Source organism: Akebia trifoliata, chromosome 12 (genome assembly GCF_017979445.1).
Source record: "Akebia trifoliata isolate Shusen 1 chromosome 12, ASM1797944v1, whole genome shotgun sequence".
Lineage (NCBI taxonomy): Eukaryota > Viridiplantae > Streptophyta > Magnoliopsida > Ranunculales > Lardizabalaceae > Akebia > Akebia trifoliata.
Genome location: NC_141386.1, coordinates 24,145,955 through 24,165,862, shown reverse-complemented (window position 1 = coordinate 24,165,862; position 19,908 = coordinate 24,145,955). Strand labels below are relative to the sequence as shown.

At 37.1% G+C, this 19,908-nt stretch overlaps 1 protein-coding gene across 5 annotated transcripts in view; it reads right to left on the bottom strand.

Moving 5' to 3' along the window:
- Positions 1-1,954: 1,954 nt before the first annotated feature.
- The window catches only part of LOC147389112 (protein RRC1-like), a 34,484-nt gene continuing 16,530 nt past the window's right edge, over positions 1,955-19,908 (bottom strand). For 4 of the 5 annotated variants that reach the window (XM_086419318.1, XM_086419320.1, XM_086419322.1 and 1 more), the window contains 13 exons: positions 18,755-18,874; positions 18,371-18,536; positions 17,402-17,494; positions 16,396-16,508; positions 16,086-16,151; positions 11,635-11,856; positions 11,470-11,528; positions 11,222-11,306; positions 10,918-11,091; positions 10,188-10,412; positions 9,265-9,992; positions 8,979-9,145; positions 1,955-2,418 (listed from right to left, as the gene is read on the bottom strand). In XM_086419318.1, the coding sequence (XP_086275444.1) occupies positions 2,309-2,418; positions 8,979-9,145; positions 9,265-9,992; positions 10,188-10,412; positions 10,918-11,091; positions 11,222-11,306; positions 11,470-11,528; positions 11,635-11,856; positions 16,086-16,151; positions 16,396-16,508; positions 17,402-17,494; positions 18,371-18,536; positions 18,755-18,874 (2,328 nt within the window). In that variant the 3' untranslated portion in view covers positions 1,955-2,308. The remainder of the gene's footprint in view (positions 2,419-8,978; positions 9,146-9,264; positions 9,993-10,187; positions 10,413-10,917; positions 11,092-11,221; positions 11,307-11,469; positions 11,529-11,634; positions 11,857-16,085; positions 16,152-16,395; positions 16,509-17,401; positions 17,495-18,370; positions 18,537-18,754; positions 18,875-19,908) is intronic. The other variant, XM_086419319.1, reaches the window with a different exon arrangement.

Below are 19,908 nucleotides of genomic sequence, written 5' to 3'. Positions count from 1 at the left end.
AAAAACAATCCCTAATTTATCACTCCAGATACATGGTGATTACAAGGGATTTGTGATATTTGCACATGGATTAGACTAAAAAAAAACTTGAACTAACAATAATTTATGTGGGTATGGTTGGGAAAGAAGAAGAAAAGGAGTGCAAATTTTTTATTATTTTTGGAGTGGAATTATCCAATTGAAATGCAAAGGGAAATTTTTAAACAGAGTGCAATCGGTAATGGGTGGTGTGCAAATAGTCAGTCACTAAATTTAGAAGAAGTTGTCGAGTTTATTCGGCAAGTTAGTTCCATCGAGTTTTGGAGCCGATTCGCTAGAAGTTCAGTCTAGTGGAATTGACTCAATCGACTTTTAAGATCATGCAAAAATCAAGTACTATTTTTAATATTTTATGAGCAATCAAATGGCTGAATTTCACTTCCCACATAATTAACTTTTTTAATGAATTTGTAGTCCTTTGAAAACGATTAACCTACAAAATTGATGATAAGGTGAAAGTATTTGCATTTGATTTTGATTGAAAAACAAATCACGTTGAAATATGTATGGTTAAATTTAGAACCCATGAAATAGGAAAGAATAAAAATAAGGATCTCTTTAACAAAGACAATCCACCGCATGTAAGATGTTGAAATTTAAATTAAGGGCGTGTTTGATTGCAAAGAAAATATTAGTTGGCAAATCGATTCTTTTCTATTGTTTGGGCACAACATGAAAAATTATTATTTTTGTTTGAATTACGTTAAAAATACAAAAAAAATTATTTTATTTGACTTTTGTAATAGTTATATAAAAATTAATGATAAAATATTTTTTTTTAAAGATTTGAATTATTAAAACTGCTATTGACCCCGCAAATTTTTAGAGAGCTACTATTGGCACCTTACGTTTAATTATTCTACCCCTATTTATTAAATTATTTATCACACCCTAATTAAATATTAAAACACATTCTTCAAACATTACAAAGGTTAGACTCAAATTATAATTTCAACATTATGATACTCTTTCAAAAAAATTTAGTAGTTATTTACAATTATGATTAAACTCCCATAATCCTAAACTTTAAAAAAAAAAAAAAAAAAATCAAATCTAGCAAATAATGAGAGTTTCTTTTGGCACCCCAACTTTTACTTATTATTTTCTTTTTTATTTGGGGTGTAATCAATAAAATTTGAAGTGCCAATAGCAACACTCTAACTTTATTTATAAAACAAATATTGATATAATTTAAAATTAAAAATTAAAAATTAAAAAAAAAAAAAGGATTGCTTTAGATAATTTTAAAAAAAAAATTGATAAAAATAATGAATTTTTAATAATTAAAATATTCATTTTATAAATAAAATTAGACTCAGGATCTCCCGTTCCCATAAAATAAGTTAGGTGTCTACGTGGCATGCTTTAGTTGCGGTTTAAAACACCTCAAGCTCCTAATCAAGCCGTTCACAGCCCAATGTGTTTATTTCCTAATAAAATTGTGCCACGTAGACACTTCGACTCTTAAATTATGTATAAAATTAAGGGCCTTTCAAATCTCCGACGACATTGGACTCCCTGCATCCTAGGGATCCATTTTTCTAGGGATTCCCTAGGAATATACCCTTCAATCTCAAACTTACCTTCAAATTCTGTTGGAGACTAGAATTTTCCTATAATGAGCATTTCATGAACTACTGCGATAAATGGAAGCTAAAGTAAACAACACTAGAACTAAATTTAAAGACTCAGCATCCAATATGGTGTCCTGATCCTATAGTAAAGGTAAGGTGTCTACATGGCACATTTTATTGGAGTTTGAAACACCTAGGACTCTTAACCAAGACATGCATGCAGCCCAATGTGTTTGAACTCCAACAACAATGTGTCACGTAGACACCTAATGTTGGTATAGGAACGGGACACCGTTCTGGATCGCGACTCTATTTAAAACATGACAGGAAAATTAATAACATGAATGTAAAGATGTCCTTGCATATATCTTTGTTGGAGTTGGAGAGCTGGAATTCACCATGACAAGCAATTAACCCACTAATCACTTAAATCAACGGCCCAAGATTTTTCTTAATTAAAATAAATTCTCTTCTTCATTCTCCAGCCATCCACAATGAAAACAAGCTCCAATCAAAAAGATAAATTGCACATTTCTTCTTCGCAAATTTTCCATGAGAACATATGATGCCCTATCTGCTCTTCAATATCGGAACATTTCAAAATTTTAATTTCATTATGAAGCAGCAAAGTGCATCAAGAATATCTCTGTCACAGTGCTTGTCCACATCCCGGCTCATGTCATTTTCTTCTTTCCCTACCTCTGGTAGATGAATTGAGTTGGAGACCATGTACTATGGCTGCAATGCCGTTTCCTTGAAGATTCATGAGAATAATCTCGCCTGTAACTTTCAAGATATGATGTATCTGCAGTTTTATAGCCTTCAATAAGTTCTTGGACATGCCTATTATTGGCATAAATTAATTATTCAGAAAAATAATGGCAATACATCAAGCAATCCTAATAATTTTTTACACGAGTTTCATGAAAAAAAAATGAAGCCAACGAGACCCTTGAAAAAATTTAGGCCAGCCATCTACAATAAGTGCAAGATTCTCTGTATGTGTCAGCAACAGGAGATATTCTAAAAATGTGAAAGAGCAGGGATCAGTTCAAGGTGGACCTACAAAATTTCTGGCTTCAGTTCTGCTTGAAAGCATGGAGCCATGGACTTGGGTAACTATGGTGAACCTAACCCTGTCTAACCACTCTTTTTCCAAGTTATAAAACCATATCTGTTGAATAACTCTATTTTATTAGTTTTTTTTTATATGTATTTTGTCCTTTTTCGTCTTTTTCACTTATTAAACTATGTAATCACCTTTAAAACCTAATTAGGGCTTAGTAATTTAATCTAATTTTAGAGTTCTCTCAATTCAACTTGGTATCAGAGCCCCCCCCCCCCCCCCCCCCCCCCCCCCCCTCTTCTTTGTTACAAACCCCATCATCCCCCTCCTCAGTTAAAATCCATCTTCCACACCTCTTGTCTTATAGATTAAAACATCACCCCTACGGTGGTTTTTTAGGCCAAACGATGGCCTTGGACCATCCACAGAAACTTGTGGCAACAGATCCTTGGTTGTTTGCTAAAACAAATAAATTTGGGGGTTGCGACAACAGCACTGTTTGGGAGTTGCAACCACAGTAACAGTGCTGTTTAGGGGCTGCGATCACAGCAGCAGTGCTGTTTGGGAGTTGCGATCATAGCAACAGTGCTGTTTGGGGGCTGCGATCATAGCAGCAGTGTTGTTGGAGCTGTGCTCATAGCAGGTGGTTGTTTGAAGGTAACAACAACAAGAAGTTGTTGTTTGACGCTTACGGCAGCAGCAGAACTGTCCCTTGGTACCCTACGATTGAGTTAATGACTGCTTTGGTCACCTACAACAATGTTTGATCACCTTCCACGCTTCTTACGATCGTGTATTGTCACCTTTAGGGTGCTGCGATCAGTTTCTTATTTGAACTCTTCAAATCAAAGCACATCAACTCTTTGATGACCTCCGAGACATCTTCTTCCTCGATTACCGGTAATATTGATGGATAGTGTGGTCTTCACTCTCATTCGACCGACTTTCCAAGCATCCAAATTACCACCTTAAAATTAGATGGTCCTAATTATCTTCTTTTGGCACGATCAGTTGAAATGTTCATTGGTGGAAAAGGAAAGATCGATTACCTCACAGGAGTGGACAAACAACCTACACCGACTGATACTGCTTACCCCCAATAGTTTACTAATGACTCTATGGTCTGTTCTTAACTGGTTACATCTATGCAAACACACATTGCGGCTAGTTTTATGTTTTCCAAGACCACAAACCAGATATGGGATTCTGCAAAGAGTATCTACTCGCAACGTCAAAACAATGTCCAGATCTTTAACTTAGAGCGTGAGATTTTCCGCTTTTCACAAGGTGACTCTTCAATCACCACCTATATATCACAGCTACGTGCTCGATGGGAAGAGTTGACCTTCTATTCCTCGTCCTATACTTGGAAGAACCCTCTTGATGAGGCATTATATGCGTCGATTCCGGAAAAGAATCGAGTCTTTCAATTTCTAGTTGATCTCCAGGATGAGTTTGAGTATGCGAAAGTTTATTTATTGGGTATGGATCTCTTTCTGTCCCTACAGACTACGTATTCTTATGTCTTAGTTGATGAGAGGAGTCGTACAGCTGTCCTACCCCACTCTTCTGGAGACCACTCTGTTATGCTTGCTCGCATACCCTCTCCACAGCCTCCCAGTAGATCTCTACCTACATGTCAGCGACATAAGTGATCATTGTAGAAAATTGGGTCATGAAAAGGCTCGTTGCTATGCACTTCATGGTCGTCCTAATCAGCAACGTCAACTGTCTCAACGATCATCAGCTCATGTAATCTCTCAATCGACTACTGATCAGGTACTTCCTTCAGCTACTACCTCTTCCTCGAATTCGGTATCTATGTCCTAGGCTGAGCTTAACAAGTTCAGGCAATTCTTCAATTAGACGGAGACTTCATCTTAGCTGATCTCTATTTTCGCTCACTCAAGTACCTTCGCATCTGCACACAGTGTTTCAATCACTTCCTTACCATGGATCATTGATTTCTTGTGCCTCAAATAACATGACCCGTACGTCCTCCCTTTTCAAAACCTATAGTGTTTATTTTAATCATCGCAAGGTTCGCCTTGCTGATGATTTTTTATCTACTATCATTGGTCAAGGTCATTTTTTTGTTACACCTTTTTTATCCTTAACTAATACACTGCATGTTCCTCAACTTACTACTAATCTTATCTCTGTTAGTAGCATTACCAAACATTTGAATTGCAATGTAATCTTTTATCCCTCTCATCGTGTCTTTCAGGATCTGGAGTCAAAGAGGACGACTGGCACTGGACGTGAAGTGAATAGCTTGTATCTCTTGGACGCACCTATTTTATCTATCATTCATTTTGTTTCTCAATTTAGTAGTAGTAGTCAGTCTAATAAGACACTAGTAATGCGTTGGCACTTACGTTTAGGCCTTATTTCCTTTGGATATTTAAAACACATGTTCCCTACTTTATTCAATAATGTCAATTTGCTTAATTTTTCTTGTGAAACTTGTCAATTAGCTAAGCATGTTTGTTCTCATTATCATATTAGTATAATTATTACTGCACCTGTTTTGTTTGACATAATACATTCTAATGTGTGGGGTCCTTTACATCCACTATTGGTTTTTGCTATTTTGTCATGTCCATCGATGACCACAGTTGTACCACTTGGGTCTATCTTATGAAACACAAGAGTAAAGTACATGAGATTTTCAAGCAATTTCTTACTATGGTTCATACCCAATTTAGTCATACCGTCAAGACTTTCCGTTTTGATCATGGTACCGAATACACTTATAGTAAGGTATTAGAGCTTTGTTTAGAGTCTGACATTGAACATCAAATGTCGAATGTTAAGACTCCTTAGCATAATGGTCGATCAGAAAAGAAAAATCACCATATTCTAGAATTAGCCCGTGCCCTCTCTATTGGCATGAACGTGTCACAATCCTATTGGGCCAATGCAGTTCTTATTGTTGTTTACTTAATTAATCAAACCCCCTCCCGGGTTATTCAGTTTACCACTCCCTTCCTTCAATTCCACTCGAATCGTCCATTGTTTCCACTTCCTCCACGTGTGTTTGAGTGCGTCTGTTTTATTCAAAGTCTTGACCAAACTCGTACTAAACTTGACCCTAAGGCCGTAAAATGTATTTTTTAGGATTATTCCCCTATCCAGAAAGGATACCGTTGTTATCATCCCCCCTCTTGAAGGCGTTTCATTTCTCGGGATTTCTCTTTCTTTGAGTATACCTCATACTACACTGGGTCAGTTCATATTTAGTCTGAGTGGTTTCCTCTAGATTCACCTAATGATGACACCTCTCCCTTATTATTTCCTCTTCTCATGCTTGTTCCTCCTACCTCTCTTGTCAGTTCGTCACCTCCTTGATTGTAGGTTTACTCTCGGCGGCCACGCAATACTACCATCATTTTTATGCTAGACTAGCTCACTTACTCGCCTCCAGCTCCATCTCCTACTGTCCCTTGTGATAATCGTCCTATCGCCACTCGCAAAGGTAAGTGGTACTTGTACTTATCCCATTTCTAATTATATATCTGATTCCACTCTCACCCATCTATTAGAGTTTTCTTGCTTTTGTTTTCGTTGTTTCTCTTCCTAATACTGTTGCAGAGACTATTGTCCATCCTGAGTGGCAAGCAACTATGATTGATGAATTGAATGCTCTTAAAAAAACTCAAACTTGGAAATTAGTTCATCTTCCGCCTGAGAGAAAGGTTGTGGGATGCCGCTGGGTGTTCGCTATTAAACATTATCCTGATGGTTCTATTGCTCATTATAAGGCCCATCTGGTGGCTAATGGTTATCCTCAAATTTATGAAATTAATTACCAGGAGACATTTGCTCATGTTACTAAGATGACCACCATTCGAATTCTCTTTTTCGTTGCTACTATCAGAGGGTGGCCCCTCTTTCAGTTAGATGTCAAGAATGCATTTCTTAATGGTGATCTTCAAGAAGAACTCTATATGGTCCAACTTCCTGGTTTTTTAGTATCTGCTGGACATATCTGTTGTATTCGACGTTCTCTCTATAGACTGAAGCAGTCTCCTCGCGCATGGTCTAAACGTTTTACTAAGACGATGCATCAGTTTGGTTTCCATCAAAGTTCTGCTAATCATACCATTTTCCCGAATCACTCCCAAGGCAAAAAACTGTCGCTTCGATTGTTTATGTGGATGATATTGTCTTTACTGGAGATAATCGTGACAACATTATAGAGGTAAAATCTTATTTAGGATATCAATTTGAGATTAAGGACCTTGGGTATCTTCATTATTTTTTGGGCATTGAGGTTGCGCGGTCCCACTCTAGTATCTTTATCTCTCAGCGTAAATATGTCATTGATTTACTCAGTGACTCTGATCAGCTTGGTTCTCGTCCCGCTGATACTCCTATTAAGCAGAATCACAGGTTGGTTGATTCTGAAGGGTAGTGTTTGCCGGATATTGGACAATATCTGCGTCTTGTGGGAAAATTGATCTACTTGTCTATGACTCGTCCCGACATTACCTATGTTATTAGTATTGTAAGTCAGTTTATGCACTCTCCTCGCACATCTCATCTTATTGTTGTCTATCGTATTCTTAGATATCTTAAGGGATATCTTGGTTGAGGTATTTTGTTTAATAATCATGGTCATCTTCGTGTTGAGGCATGGACTGATGCAGATTATGCTAGTTCAATGATTGTTAAATAGTCTACTTCTGGGTACTGTACTAAAATTGATGGCAACTTGGTAACTTGGTGCAGTAAGAAGCAAGATATGGTTTCTCGGTTCGGGGTTGAGTCAGAGTACAGAGTTATGACACTTGGAGTGTGTGAGTTGTTGTGGCTGAAGACCTTAATTATTGATTTGTGTCTTCCCGTGACAGTTCCATTTTCACTATATTGTCATAATAAATCAGCTATTAACATAGCAGCAAATCCGGTTTAGCATGACAGAACGAAACATATCGAAGTTGATCGACATTTCATTAGAGAAAAAATTATTTCTAAGTAGATTTGTACTCCCTTTGTTCCTACATCTCAACAACTTGCCGATATTCTCACTAAAGGTGTTAGCAAAAATGCCTTTGAAGGTGTCTTGTCCAAGTTGGGCGTTACCGATATCCACGCACCAACTTGAGAACGAGTGTTGAATAACTCTATTTTATTAGTTTTTTTGTCTTTTATCCTTTTTTGTCTTTTCCACTTATTAGACTATGTAATCACCTTTAAAGCTTAATTAGGGCTTAGTAATTTAATCTAATTTTAGAGTTATCTCAATTCAACTATATCCCATCTGAAAAGGAAGTCATAAAAAAAGAGATCTCTAAACTATCTAAATTGCTTACACCACAAGAAAATAAAGCCTAAAATACATATAACCACATCTTGAGTAGAGAGCTCTTTCTCTTCAAAGATTTTTTTCATATGATACTTAAAAAATAATATACTATAGATATACACATATTAAAATTACAAAAAATTGCTTGTAAAAAGAACTTGTAAATTACAATTAATATGTATCTACTAATAAAAAATTATAGAACATTGTCATTAATATAAATGAATTATGATTAGTTAGATATCTATATAATTTTATTTTGATATATTCGCTTTTCATTAACACATTAATATGAGTGTGTACATACAATGGCCCATGTTTAATTAATTGGGAACATAGCTAATATATTCATAGATATTTAAAAAAAAAAAGTATAATATAGTTTGCAAACATTTACATATTATGGTGTATGTAGCTAAGGTGACATTATTTTTCTCATGTTCTTGTATAATATAGTTTTTCATTGGCAGACTCTCAAATACTTGTGCTAGCGTGTAGTAGAACATTTTTTTTTATAGGCAATGTGTCAAACCAATTAATTAAACATGGGCGATGTGTCAAACCAACCGAGCTATGGATCTAGCCCTGTAGTAGAACATTGTTGGTTTCATTCCCAAACTCTAAAAGGTTATTTATTTATTTTAGTAATTTATGATCATTATTTTAGTTTTTTTTTTATCTCCTAAAGTTTCATTGAAAATACCCTCAATGTCTTCACAATATTTCCATCATTTCCATGAAATTATATTAATTTCCACACCAATCAAAATATTTCCATTTATAGGTTGATATTGTAGACACAAAAAAAATCAAAATTTAAAACCTTGTTTATGACTAGCAAGGAGAACAGACATGCAATTAATATGCATGGAATTGGCAATTTATGTTTAGCCACACATTACAGATGTATAGTAGTTTATTGATTTGTCTGATGTTCTATAATTTCCGAAGCATTGCTATTAATTGTACTTAAGATATGAGTGCTTACCGTAACCTAAAACAACTTGATTTGAATCTGATAATCCATATTCGGAATGTAGTCGTCTCCAGTGGATTGCCACTTTCTTATCAATTTCCTCATAACTCCAGATTCCACGTTCTTCAAGATACTCGCGGTAATCGATCAAAGCAAACTCCATATGCCTTAGCTTTTGTCTGGAGAATATAAACAATCAAACACCAATTTTACAGAATACCGTATTAGAGCTACATCACAAATATATATAGTATATAGAGATTAACTCAGGTTTCACAGCATGAATAAAAAATGCAACCTCTGCTCTTCAGCCAAGCCACTATCATGTTGTGACAAAATGCTCACGTCTGTTGCAACCTTCATGTCGTGAGCCATAATTGGATCATAACCTACAGAAAATGAGTAACTTAAACCCAGATCCCAAGCACTTCTCTTATCTTCAACATCACCGCCATCATCCTCTCGAGCCCAATTAGAGATTGGCAAAATGGGATCGGGTTTTCCTTGACCATGCAATTGCATCACATCCTCCCCATAATTATTCGATCTTGAGGATTCCAATTTCATCCCAAAGATGGTCTCTCTATGATCACCATCATTTGCATTCAAGCAGCTTTCGTCCTTTGAATATCTTTCTGAATTTGAATGGCTCTGCCCATATTTTTTGTCATCATCCCGGTTGTAGCTCATCTGTCTTGCCTCTTTTAGACTAAGCAACCTTGCAACCATCATTTCCCTACCACCAACAAGTGATATCCTGTTTTGTCTGCAACGTCTCTCCAGCTCAGCAAGAGGAAGGACTGACAACTCCATTGCTGTTTCATTAGCCGTTGATAACACAGTATCTTCAGTTATCTTACTCCCTTCAGCCATATCTTCTGAGCTGGATTTGTTTCCAATTTCAGAAGCATCTAGAATCACACTAGAGATTCTAGGTCGGAGGAAAGTAGCTCTAAGTTCGTTCACATATGCATCTGAAAAGAGAAGCCAGATGGACCAAACTTGGAGAACCTTCAGAACTCGCTCCTATAAAAACAAAAAACAAAAATCCATTATTTCAATCTCCTTTTTAATAGGTTTAAGTGTGAAGGTAGGGTCTAGATCCCGTGTCTGTGGTATTATCGCATCCAGACTTTACCACCTTACTGAGGTGGTAAAGATCAAGTTGATACAAAAACAATCAGACCACAACTCTAGTGTGAATTCCTAAAGACACCGTACCTTCAGGGCCTCAGCAGTGATCCTCCCTTCGATTCTGTGGTACAAGTCATTGAAGCTCTTCATTATGTCCGGTAAGGTTGATTGAAATTCTGAACGGTATGCAAATGCATTCTTTATGGGAGCTCTACTGTTATGAAGGATATCAGAGACAAGCATGAGCCTAGCCACTTTTTTCAAAATGGGGGTTTCTTTAAGCGTCAAAGATTCAGTAAGGACCTCAACTATCTGGAAATACAAGAGTAAGAAGACCAACCAAATAAGTAAGAGGACCTCAAAGATTCACTTTTGATACGTAAGAAGAGTCATTAAGAAGAGGTTGAGATGACCAACCAAATACAAACACAGTGAAGCACCCACAATGAGATTGGAAAAGAGAAAAAGAAAAATCATTGCAGAGCTCAAGGAGGTCGGATGAGCAATCAAATAAAGTCAAAGCAAAGCACCCACAAAAAGATTGAAAAGAAAAAAACAGAAACATCATTGCAGAGCTCTGCCTTTTTGGTGGAAAATAAAGGCCAGTTGGCTAGGATGTGCATGGCAGTGTCAAGTTAAAGTGGCACTGGAACAAAGATGAAATTTGCATTACAGAACGTAAATTCTTAAAGAAAACTGCTATTTAACTCATTTAAATAATTGGAATCGAACTTAAGCAACAGACTGAATTTTAATTAGAACTTAAACTAAAATCCATGAAGCTTTATACAAGACTTCTCTGTAGTATCTGCATTACCTCCCGTGCTGCATCAGCATGATCTAAAGCAAACCCCATGGCTTCTTTTATATGTCTCCTCTCCAATGTCAAAGTCCGTAGAATATCCTCAAACTCATCTCTCTGAGAAACTGTTAATGTTCCTTCCAGTTCTACGCATTGTTCCAAATCTACATATCGTTCCAGTTGTACATACTAAATACATGGCAAAAGGAATATTTGAATCAGAAGAAACGCTTTTTCTTTGCCATGCATAATTAAATGGAACCGAAGGGACGCACAAAAGAACAAACAAACACCCATCCTGCAAAATGAAAAAACTTACCCTGCGTCTTTCCACGGAGAACGTGGTATCAAACCCTTCCTTGTTCTCAGGGCTCTTGGTAGATTGCAGAGGAGGTGGCATCCATCTGGATAAGAAACAGGAATTGTATTCATATTCCAGGATCTGTTACACTAATTGGTTCAATTTTCCATTCGTCTTGTAATTTGTAAGATAACTTCCATGACAAGGAATTGAAAGTGGACACTACTAGGCTTAAATTCAAGTAAAAGGTGGGAAAAATGAACTACCTCCCACTCCCAGTTATCATGATAAAAGGCTCGGTTCGCCACCTCTGAAGAGTATCACCCTGCACTTGTATAATGACAAGAAATTCATCAAACAAGTATGGATGCCTAATCAAGTATTGTAAATGTAAGTGATGCATGTCTAATCAAACATATAACAGGATGTACCTGAGCGAAGGAGTATAACCTCCAACGATAGTAAGTATGCTCCTTCGTCCCAAGCTCAAACAAGAAGTTAAAAAGAGGATTTCCATGAACTCTCTCCATTATAGCTTCTTCAAAAGCACATCCTCCATCAAGAACATGCAGAGCCAAGGAATCAATAACATGTCGGAGACGCTCATCCTCAGGTGGAACAACTATTATATCAGGGACATTTGGAGTACGGATCTTAACACCGAGAATAAAACCAGTAAGATAACATTTGCAGTAAGAATGACAACCTCAAATTCATACATCATAAAATTAATAAATGGAATATTCATTAAAAAACGGAACAAAACACCCAAGGACTTCTCGTCTTCAAATACTTGTATCAATTTTAAATTGAAAACAAGATAAAAGTAAATGGTTACAAATAGACCACGATGAATATAGCCGAAGATCTCTCTAGGCACCTCCTAAGACCTACTATGAGCTTGATGGTATAGATGGCCTTTGGGATGTTCCTTGGTATCATGGAGGTGACTTCAGATGCTTTAAAATTTCTTGGGATAGAAGAAAGGGGGAGGGGGAGGGGACCCATGTGGTTAAGAGAATGAAAGAATTTGGAGAGTAAGCATGTGCAGATGGACTTGCCTCTTGAAGGAGGAATGTTCATTTGGATAAATTGTAGACAAACCATTTACCCTAAAAGACCAATCTGATGGGGAAGGCAAAACTATGAATATAAGAGGGTCACAGTTCTAACTGGGGCACGATATGTGAGCCCGTGACACCCGGGAGCGAAGGCAAATAACACAACACTCAACGCTCCCCCTCACCCATAAGGGTGGAAAATTCGTTCGAGGAGGCTCGAACCCGTGACCTATACGAATCTAGCGCTTTGATACAATGTTGACAAACCATTTACCCCAAAAGACAGATCTGATGGGGAAGGCGCAACTATGAATATAAGAGGGTCATGGATCTAACTGGGGCACAATATGTGAGCACGTGACACCCGGGAGCGGAGGCGGATAACACAACACTCAACATAAATAACCAAGAGGATTTGGTACTTAGATAGCATGATGATTCCCTAGTTTAGCCTACTGGAAAATCATTTCCAGCATGTTAGGCAAAAAATTATTGCAAAGCGCACCTCTAATCATGTTTAGACTTCTAATTTTGATAGTGAGGAGTTCAATCGTAGGCATACCTTGTTCCATCTCAAGAAGGTGACTTAAACACCCTAAAAGAATTGGATAAGAAAGACGAAATATCAAGGCTTTAAGAGAGAAGCATGAAGGTGAATGCAAAAGTAGAATTCTTGAGGTTCTAAAAGATGGAGGAAATCAATTGGAACAAAAAAAAGCAAAGATCAAATGAAAAGGAAGAGGTTAATAATACAAAGCTCTTCCAAAAGGCAGTCAATGTACATAATAAGGGCAAGTTTTTCTTGTCCAAAATCGGGATAAAAATTTGGAATTATCTGTTAAGATCTATGGTAGAGAGGTTTATGAATGTCTCCGGGGTGGATTGGATTTTACCAAGGATGACGAAGAATTCCCAACCATTTAAGTGTTGGAGAGGCGATTTCCTATTTAGTGCTGAAGCAATTTATAAGATGTGCAATTCCTCCATTCCCGAGTGTGCTACTTAGTAAAATAATTGGTATGCCCTTCAGGAAGCAGCGGTTGCGGAACCAAATTGCGATCCCTACCTTGATCCAGGCTGGCAACTTTTGGACTCAAAGCTCGAATCTTCCAAGATGACAGAACAGGCATTGGTCTCATCATAGAAATATTGTTGAAAGAGAGAAAATCAAAAAGGGGGAGGTGGAATTCTTCTCTAAATTGTATTCAAATCACCGAAGAAATTTAGTTTGATAGTACAACTTCAGAGCAAGCTAGGTGGCTCGAAGGGCCCTTTGAGGAAAAAAGGGTTTGGGAAGCCATTAGAAGTATGGATGGTGACAAAGCTCCAAGATCAAATGGTTTTCCGATGGAATTTTTCCAAATGTTGTGGGGATGCTATTAAGTCGGACTTTCTGATGAGGCCTTTCTGGACCATGGATCCAATTGCACTTTCTTATTTTATTATCTCTAAAAACCAAGGAGTAGAACTAGAAGCTCACAAGATCATTATTACAGTCATAGCATTGATGACACTTGGCACAACATCATGGACCAAATAATCATGGCTAGTCTCCCACTATCATTCTTAAAACCCTGGCTGCCTTGTGAACTTGCCCATGAGATGACAGTGACTGCCATATGGACCACAAGACATGGAAATCGCCAAATTCATTGACCTTGATTGATGTGTCCAAACAATTACCTAAGGACCATCAAATTTGAGAAAATTGTCACTGTCACCAAAAATACAAGGCATAAAAGGGCGTGGTCATCAGTAGCCTTATTCGTCATGCCATAATAATAAAATGATCTACTGACTTGGCCCATAGAGATCCCAGCCACATAAGAAGAAGAATTCTCCAATTAAATGATCTAATAGCGCTATTATACAGCTCGTCTTGGCAAGATTGTTGCTTGCCAACACTTAACGATTCACGATTTTCATTGGCCTGGATCCAACAAAGCTACCTAATTTCCCATTACACAACCTCCTTTGTATCACCACTTACCAACACCAAGGTTTAAATCTCATCACGATCTAATGTTTCAGTTGGGAGAAAATTCAAGATTGTCTCAGCAGAAACATTCCAAAACAAATTGATACATTCCCAAGACATTCAACATTCCAGTGTCAAATGTTTTGTTCCGGTCTTGGCCGAAACCTGAATGTCTCTACATTCCAAAATGAAACAAAACTTTAAACCTTGACCAACACTTAGCGCTTAAAAAATTTGTTGGCCTGGGTTGGCAATGCAGCATAGTGGCTATTACACAGCCAAACTTGTTAAAATCGTCACTTTTCAGCACCTTTTGTTTCACTACTTTGTTGGCTCCGATCAAATAAATCCATCTAGTGACTATCATACAGCTGCCTTATCAAGATTACTGCTCTCCAAAACTACCTCCCCATGGCTTTTGTTTTGCCACCCAACAAAGTCACCAAATGGATATTACACATCCATCTCAACAAAATCACCCTTTATTAACACTTGGTGCTATATAGCATTTTTTTTTCTGGCTTCAAACTAACTAAATTGCTTGACTTCTACAAGGCAGCAGCCTTGGCATGTACGTTGTATATCAAGATTTGGTGTATCAAGCCTCAACGAGTCAACATTGCCCCTCATTGAAGGTGTGCCACTAGATGCACGTAGGCAAGGTTGAAGTGACTTTGCCGACATGTAGGGAACTAAATGTGGATGCTTCCATACACTTACGCACCATAATGTCAAGGGATTGTACAATCCTCCAGGTTCCATGGCTTGCGAGATGCCACCTATACCACACAATCAAGTAAATAGGAGCTTATGCCTTACCTCAAGGTTCAATTGTTTAAACGATATACGTGATAAAGAACTGATTGTCATTGGGGGATACTCGAGATGAAGATTTGGACAATCTGAGGATCAACTGTAGGGAACCATCCTACACACTAATACACCAATACACACTGCTCAAACACTTCTTTATGGATGAAATCTCCATCTGTAAGCCTTAGCTACTGCCCATTTTCTTCCTCCACTACTCCCCCTTGACCTCGAACTCAATCATCCTCCTGCATCCACTCATTGATACTATGGCAATAGAAAAGCCATATACCCTGCTCAAGAGTAAGTCAGGGCCACCTCTTCTATCAACCAAGTCACCAAAAAAAGACCTTAGCCATTCATTACCCCGGCGAAGGAAAATCGGGGTAGAAGGTCTTATTCTCTTTCAAACATGTGTTTCGCATCGACTTTCGGCCAAACATAAACTCATAGTGCAAAAACTCGTCAGGGCGATCAGCTTGGACCAGACCCAGCCTGGTTGCTAAGCCTAAAAGATCTCAAAATGGGATTTGAGATTTGACCAAAATAAGCACGAATAGAGCAGGTCTAAAAGCCTATCAAAGAATTTACACTAATTTGCCACACAAACCAATAATATCTTTCAAAGTAACAAATAACCTGCAACAAAAACTAATTTTCAAAATAATGATCAAACAAATTATGACAATCGCAGTGTTCATTCTTGTCCCAAGTAGCCAATAGGAAAGGAACGAATTTTGAGAAAATTCATTTTCTTATCCATTGATTATAAATAGATAATAAAAAATTATGAAAAAGATAGTATGTAGAGAACATTTCAACAGTGACTGGTAGCTGGTAAGAAACAATTGAATTCTAAGGGCATTGATTTGATTCTGAGTTAATCAAACATAGATATGATAGTAGTGAAAAAAGGTATGTTAAGGAAATTCTAACATATGTATTCAATTTTCACAACCTGAATAGCTCGATATAAACATATGGTAAAATAAATTTGACTAAAATTTAATTTAAATTGCTTTTGTTGGCCTACCAGCTCAGAGTTCTGATTCATGATAGCCGCCGGACCATCAATATCAGACAAGATCACAATGCCAACCTGTCAGTCAGAACATTCTACAAGCTTTAATAATGTAAAAGGAAGCATTACAAAAACTTGATTCACTACATTCTTAAATCTTAATTCATGCCAAGAGTCTCAAAGTAATAAGGTAAAAGTGTTTCAGGGACAAAATCGCCTCCAAAATTCAGTTGCTAGGCATAGTAAGCAGACGAAAACATACCTGCCAAAGATTATAGAAGGTCAACAATGTAAAAAAAAACAAATGCAGTTGTTAGCCAACCTCTTTACTCCTGATGGCCATATGGCCTGGTGGGGGAGCTGGCAGCACTTGAGCCAGAAGAGAGACAGATTTGCTCCATCCTATCACCAACTTGTTCCCATAAACAACCACCCCTGTAACATAAAAATTTTCACCCTAATCCTGGAGTCTGTCCCTTGAACGATAAAAGACATGCTATATTAAGAAAAAACAATAAAATAAGCTATTAAACTTGGTCACAAACCAACTAGACATTCAAGTGGCAGTGTCCAGGCTGAGGAAGTAGAATCTATAATCACATACAATGAATTTTGGAAGATTTGAAAAATCTTCCAAATTCATTGTATTGTTCACCAAATGTCCAATTCATCATCAATATAAACAACATTTTTGAAAACAGAGAATGCCTTGAAGTTTGGCAAAACTTCTTAACTAAGGAGACAGAATCATATCATCAATAATTGCATAACCAAGTTTCCAACTGAGTATAGGAGCCATATCATCAACTCAATTTCTAAAGACAGATAAATGTTTGACTCCAAGCTCAATCCATGTGTTACTTTTCTTTTTTTTTTTTTTGATCGGTAATCCATGTGTTAGTTTGCTCTTGGAGTAAATCGGGTGTTGGTTTTAGAGGTGCAAAAAGTAACTGTGGAGCATCTCCCCTTTTGCAGTTTGTTGGTGGATATTGAAGGAGCGCAATCAACGGGTGTTTGAAGGCAAGTTTGGAGACTGCCAAGCTCTCTTCTTAGACTTGTTTAGCCTTGTGTTTTTTTGGAGCAAGATATTTATAGAGTTTAGGGGTGCTTTCTTTAAAGATTTCATAGCTAGTGGGATTGGGTCTGTCAGTTGGCAAGTCCATAATTGTACTTGATTTGCACGTTTGTACTTGTTGGTCATCTCAACCATTTCCATTAATTTAATTCTCTTTTACTTATCAAAAAAAAGAGCAGCACTAGATTTGTGCAATGTAGAGATATGACATATCTTGGACACAAGTATTTCATCCTTAGAGAGAAGTTTGTACCACATAAATGATCTCTAAAACATGGAAATACATCTGGCAAACTTTGCACATGGAACTTGCGATGGTATCTAGGCAGATGACCAGATTGAAAACCTGACAATCAACAATTCTTTGGGCATTAAACACCCTGATTGTAAGAAAGTAATAAATAACTTAATGAAACTTGGAAAAAGTCAGCCTGATGAACTGCGGATTTTCTAAAGACCACCAGACAACCATCAACTTTCCTCTTCTACACATCCATTCGCAAAGCAGGAGATGAGACTTCAATAAGTTCCAACTTTTGTCCAAAGAACAAGAGTGAAATAGCTTTATACTCAAAGCACTTTAGGGTAGCAAAGTTTTACTGGTGAAGTCTGTCGCCACATACTTGGGTTCAATAATCAATGCCCACTTGCCTACCAAAAAGCTTGGTATTTCAAGGAATATATGTTAGTATTTCAAGCATATTGCATACCGAGTGGATGTGTCAGAGAAATACATGAGCTACATATGAATTTTAATGATGCAGATGAACAACGAGACATAAAACTCAGACCATAACAAAGTCTGATAAGATATTAAGAGCCTAAATGAATGCAAAATTTCTTTAAAGAATAAATTAGTTCCAAGCAAGGGGTGGGGGCTACAAGTTATTAATACTAAGGACGATTAGCATTCTACCAATTTGCAAAAACGTTGAGAAGGGTTTTCTCTCATTTTAAATTGGTATTGAAGAAACATCCTAAGTCTACTTCCCTGAGCAAGGCAGGTTTGACTTATAAAATTTAGGAGGCATTACCACCTCTTGATCACAGAAAAATCCCCAAGGAGATTCCCAATTCAACTAGGAAACAAGGTAGTTAACAAAGTCACACAAGAAAAATACATAGAAAAAACTACAATACATAGAAAACATAGACAGTAATTATGAAAACCATCATTTAACCTTAGTTTCTGATACAAGCAATGGATGGAAAGATTCAAAACCTTGCATTTTATCCTTTGCAGCCTGTCCATCTGCTCTATTCATGAATGAAACAAATCCACAGTTTCTTCGTCGACTCCATTCCTTCTTTGTCTGAGGCCACATTATCTTCACGCTAGCAATAGGCCCAAATCTCCCGAAAATTCTCAAAAGAAAGTTCTCATCAACCTAGCATGGTTGGGTCAATGTAACTGAATCAGACAAATGTATCCTTAGGCTACTTGCTTGGGAAAAATAACAAAAAAGGGGAAAAAATAATGTCTAGACAATTCACATTAACTAAACGTAGGCAAAAATTATGGATGTTCTAACAAAATACAGGAGTGTTCAAACAAAGAGTGTAAAGAAACAAGAGAAATTGTGAGGGTTCAACACCATAAGGTCACCTGAGGTGAAAGATTTCCAACACATAGATTTGTTGTTTCTGGATCTGTATCATCAAATGATTCAGCAAGTTTCCCACTTGGATCAAAATCGTTGGGCAGCTCATCAAACTGGCCAAGCAGCTGCAGAGAAAACACAGTTTGGGTTTGTAAATACTCTCAATATGTGCACTTAAAATAAATTATTAAAGTGCGTCAAATTTGCACAATTATTTAATACCAAAATATTTGTTCCGACTTAGGAAATCAAATAGCATAAACCCTAAGGCCGTGTTTGTTTCCCTTGTTATTATATCCAACACATGGTTTAAGATACGCTATCCAAATATTTTGTGTTTGTGTCACCCATACTTAATATTTAATTAACTTAGTGGGTCCCATGCATGAATAGCGTAGCCAACAAAACTTCGAAAGCGGAATCCCAAGCAGAAGGGTAGCATTCTTGATAGAGTACCTTGAGATCATGAGTTACATGAGAGAGAGAGAGAGAGAGAGAGAGAGAGAGAGAGAGAGAACAATTTTTTCATATAGTAGAGTTAAGAGTCAGTCTAGCTTGAGTAACTTAGTAAGATTTTTAAATCTTTCTAAGGGTCTTGAGCACACATCATGGCATCCAAAAACATGATCCGATGCCACTGGATGTAGAGGAAGAAATTTTAAGAATTTCGAAAAAGAAATTTTAAAAAAAAAACAAAATATTTTTCACTGTTGAATTTTATTTTTAAATTTGGGAGTTTGATAGCCGCCAATTTTTCAATACCTTTGATGATGCTCAAAACATAATTTATTATTATTATTATTATTTTGGAATTTGAGTTTTTCTATGAAATCTAGAAGGCTGTGGTGTTGGATGGCTAATGTGGTCAGCCACGTGGGCCTCACAAACTTAAGTAAGATCTGAAATCTTACTAAGTTTGTAAGAGTAAAAAACTCAAATAGCTCATAGAAAAAAGAGGAGAGGAAGAAGAGGAGAAAGAGAAGATTGGGGAGAGAGAGAGAGACCGCCGAACTTGCATGCATGATATGGTTTGGCCTCTCCTAGTTACATGAAATAATTAATCATCAAATAGTATGTGGGGGCCTACCCCATTACATAAAAGGTTCATAGGGCTGTCGCACAAAAGAGAAAAATAGAAAAATTTGTCAAACCAAGCACG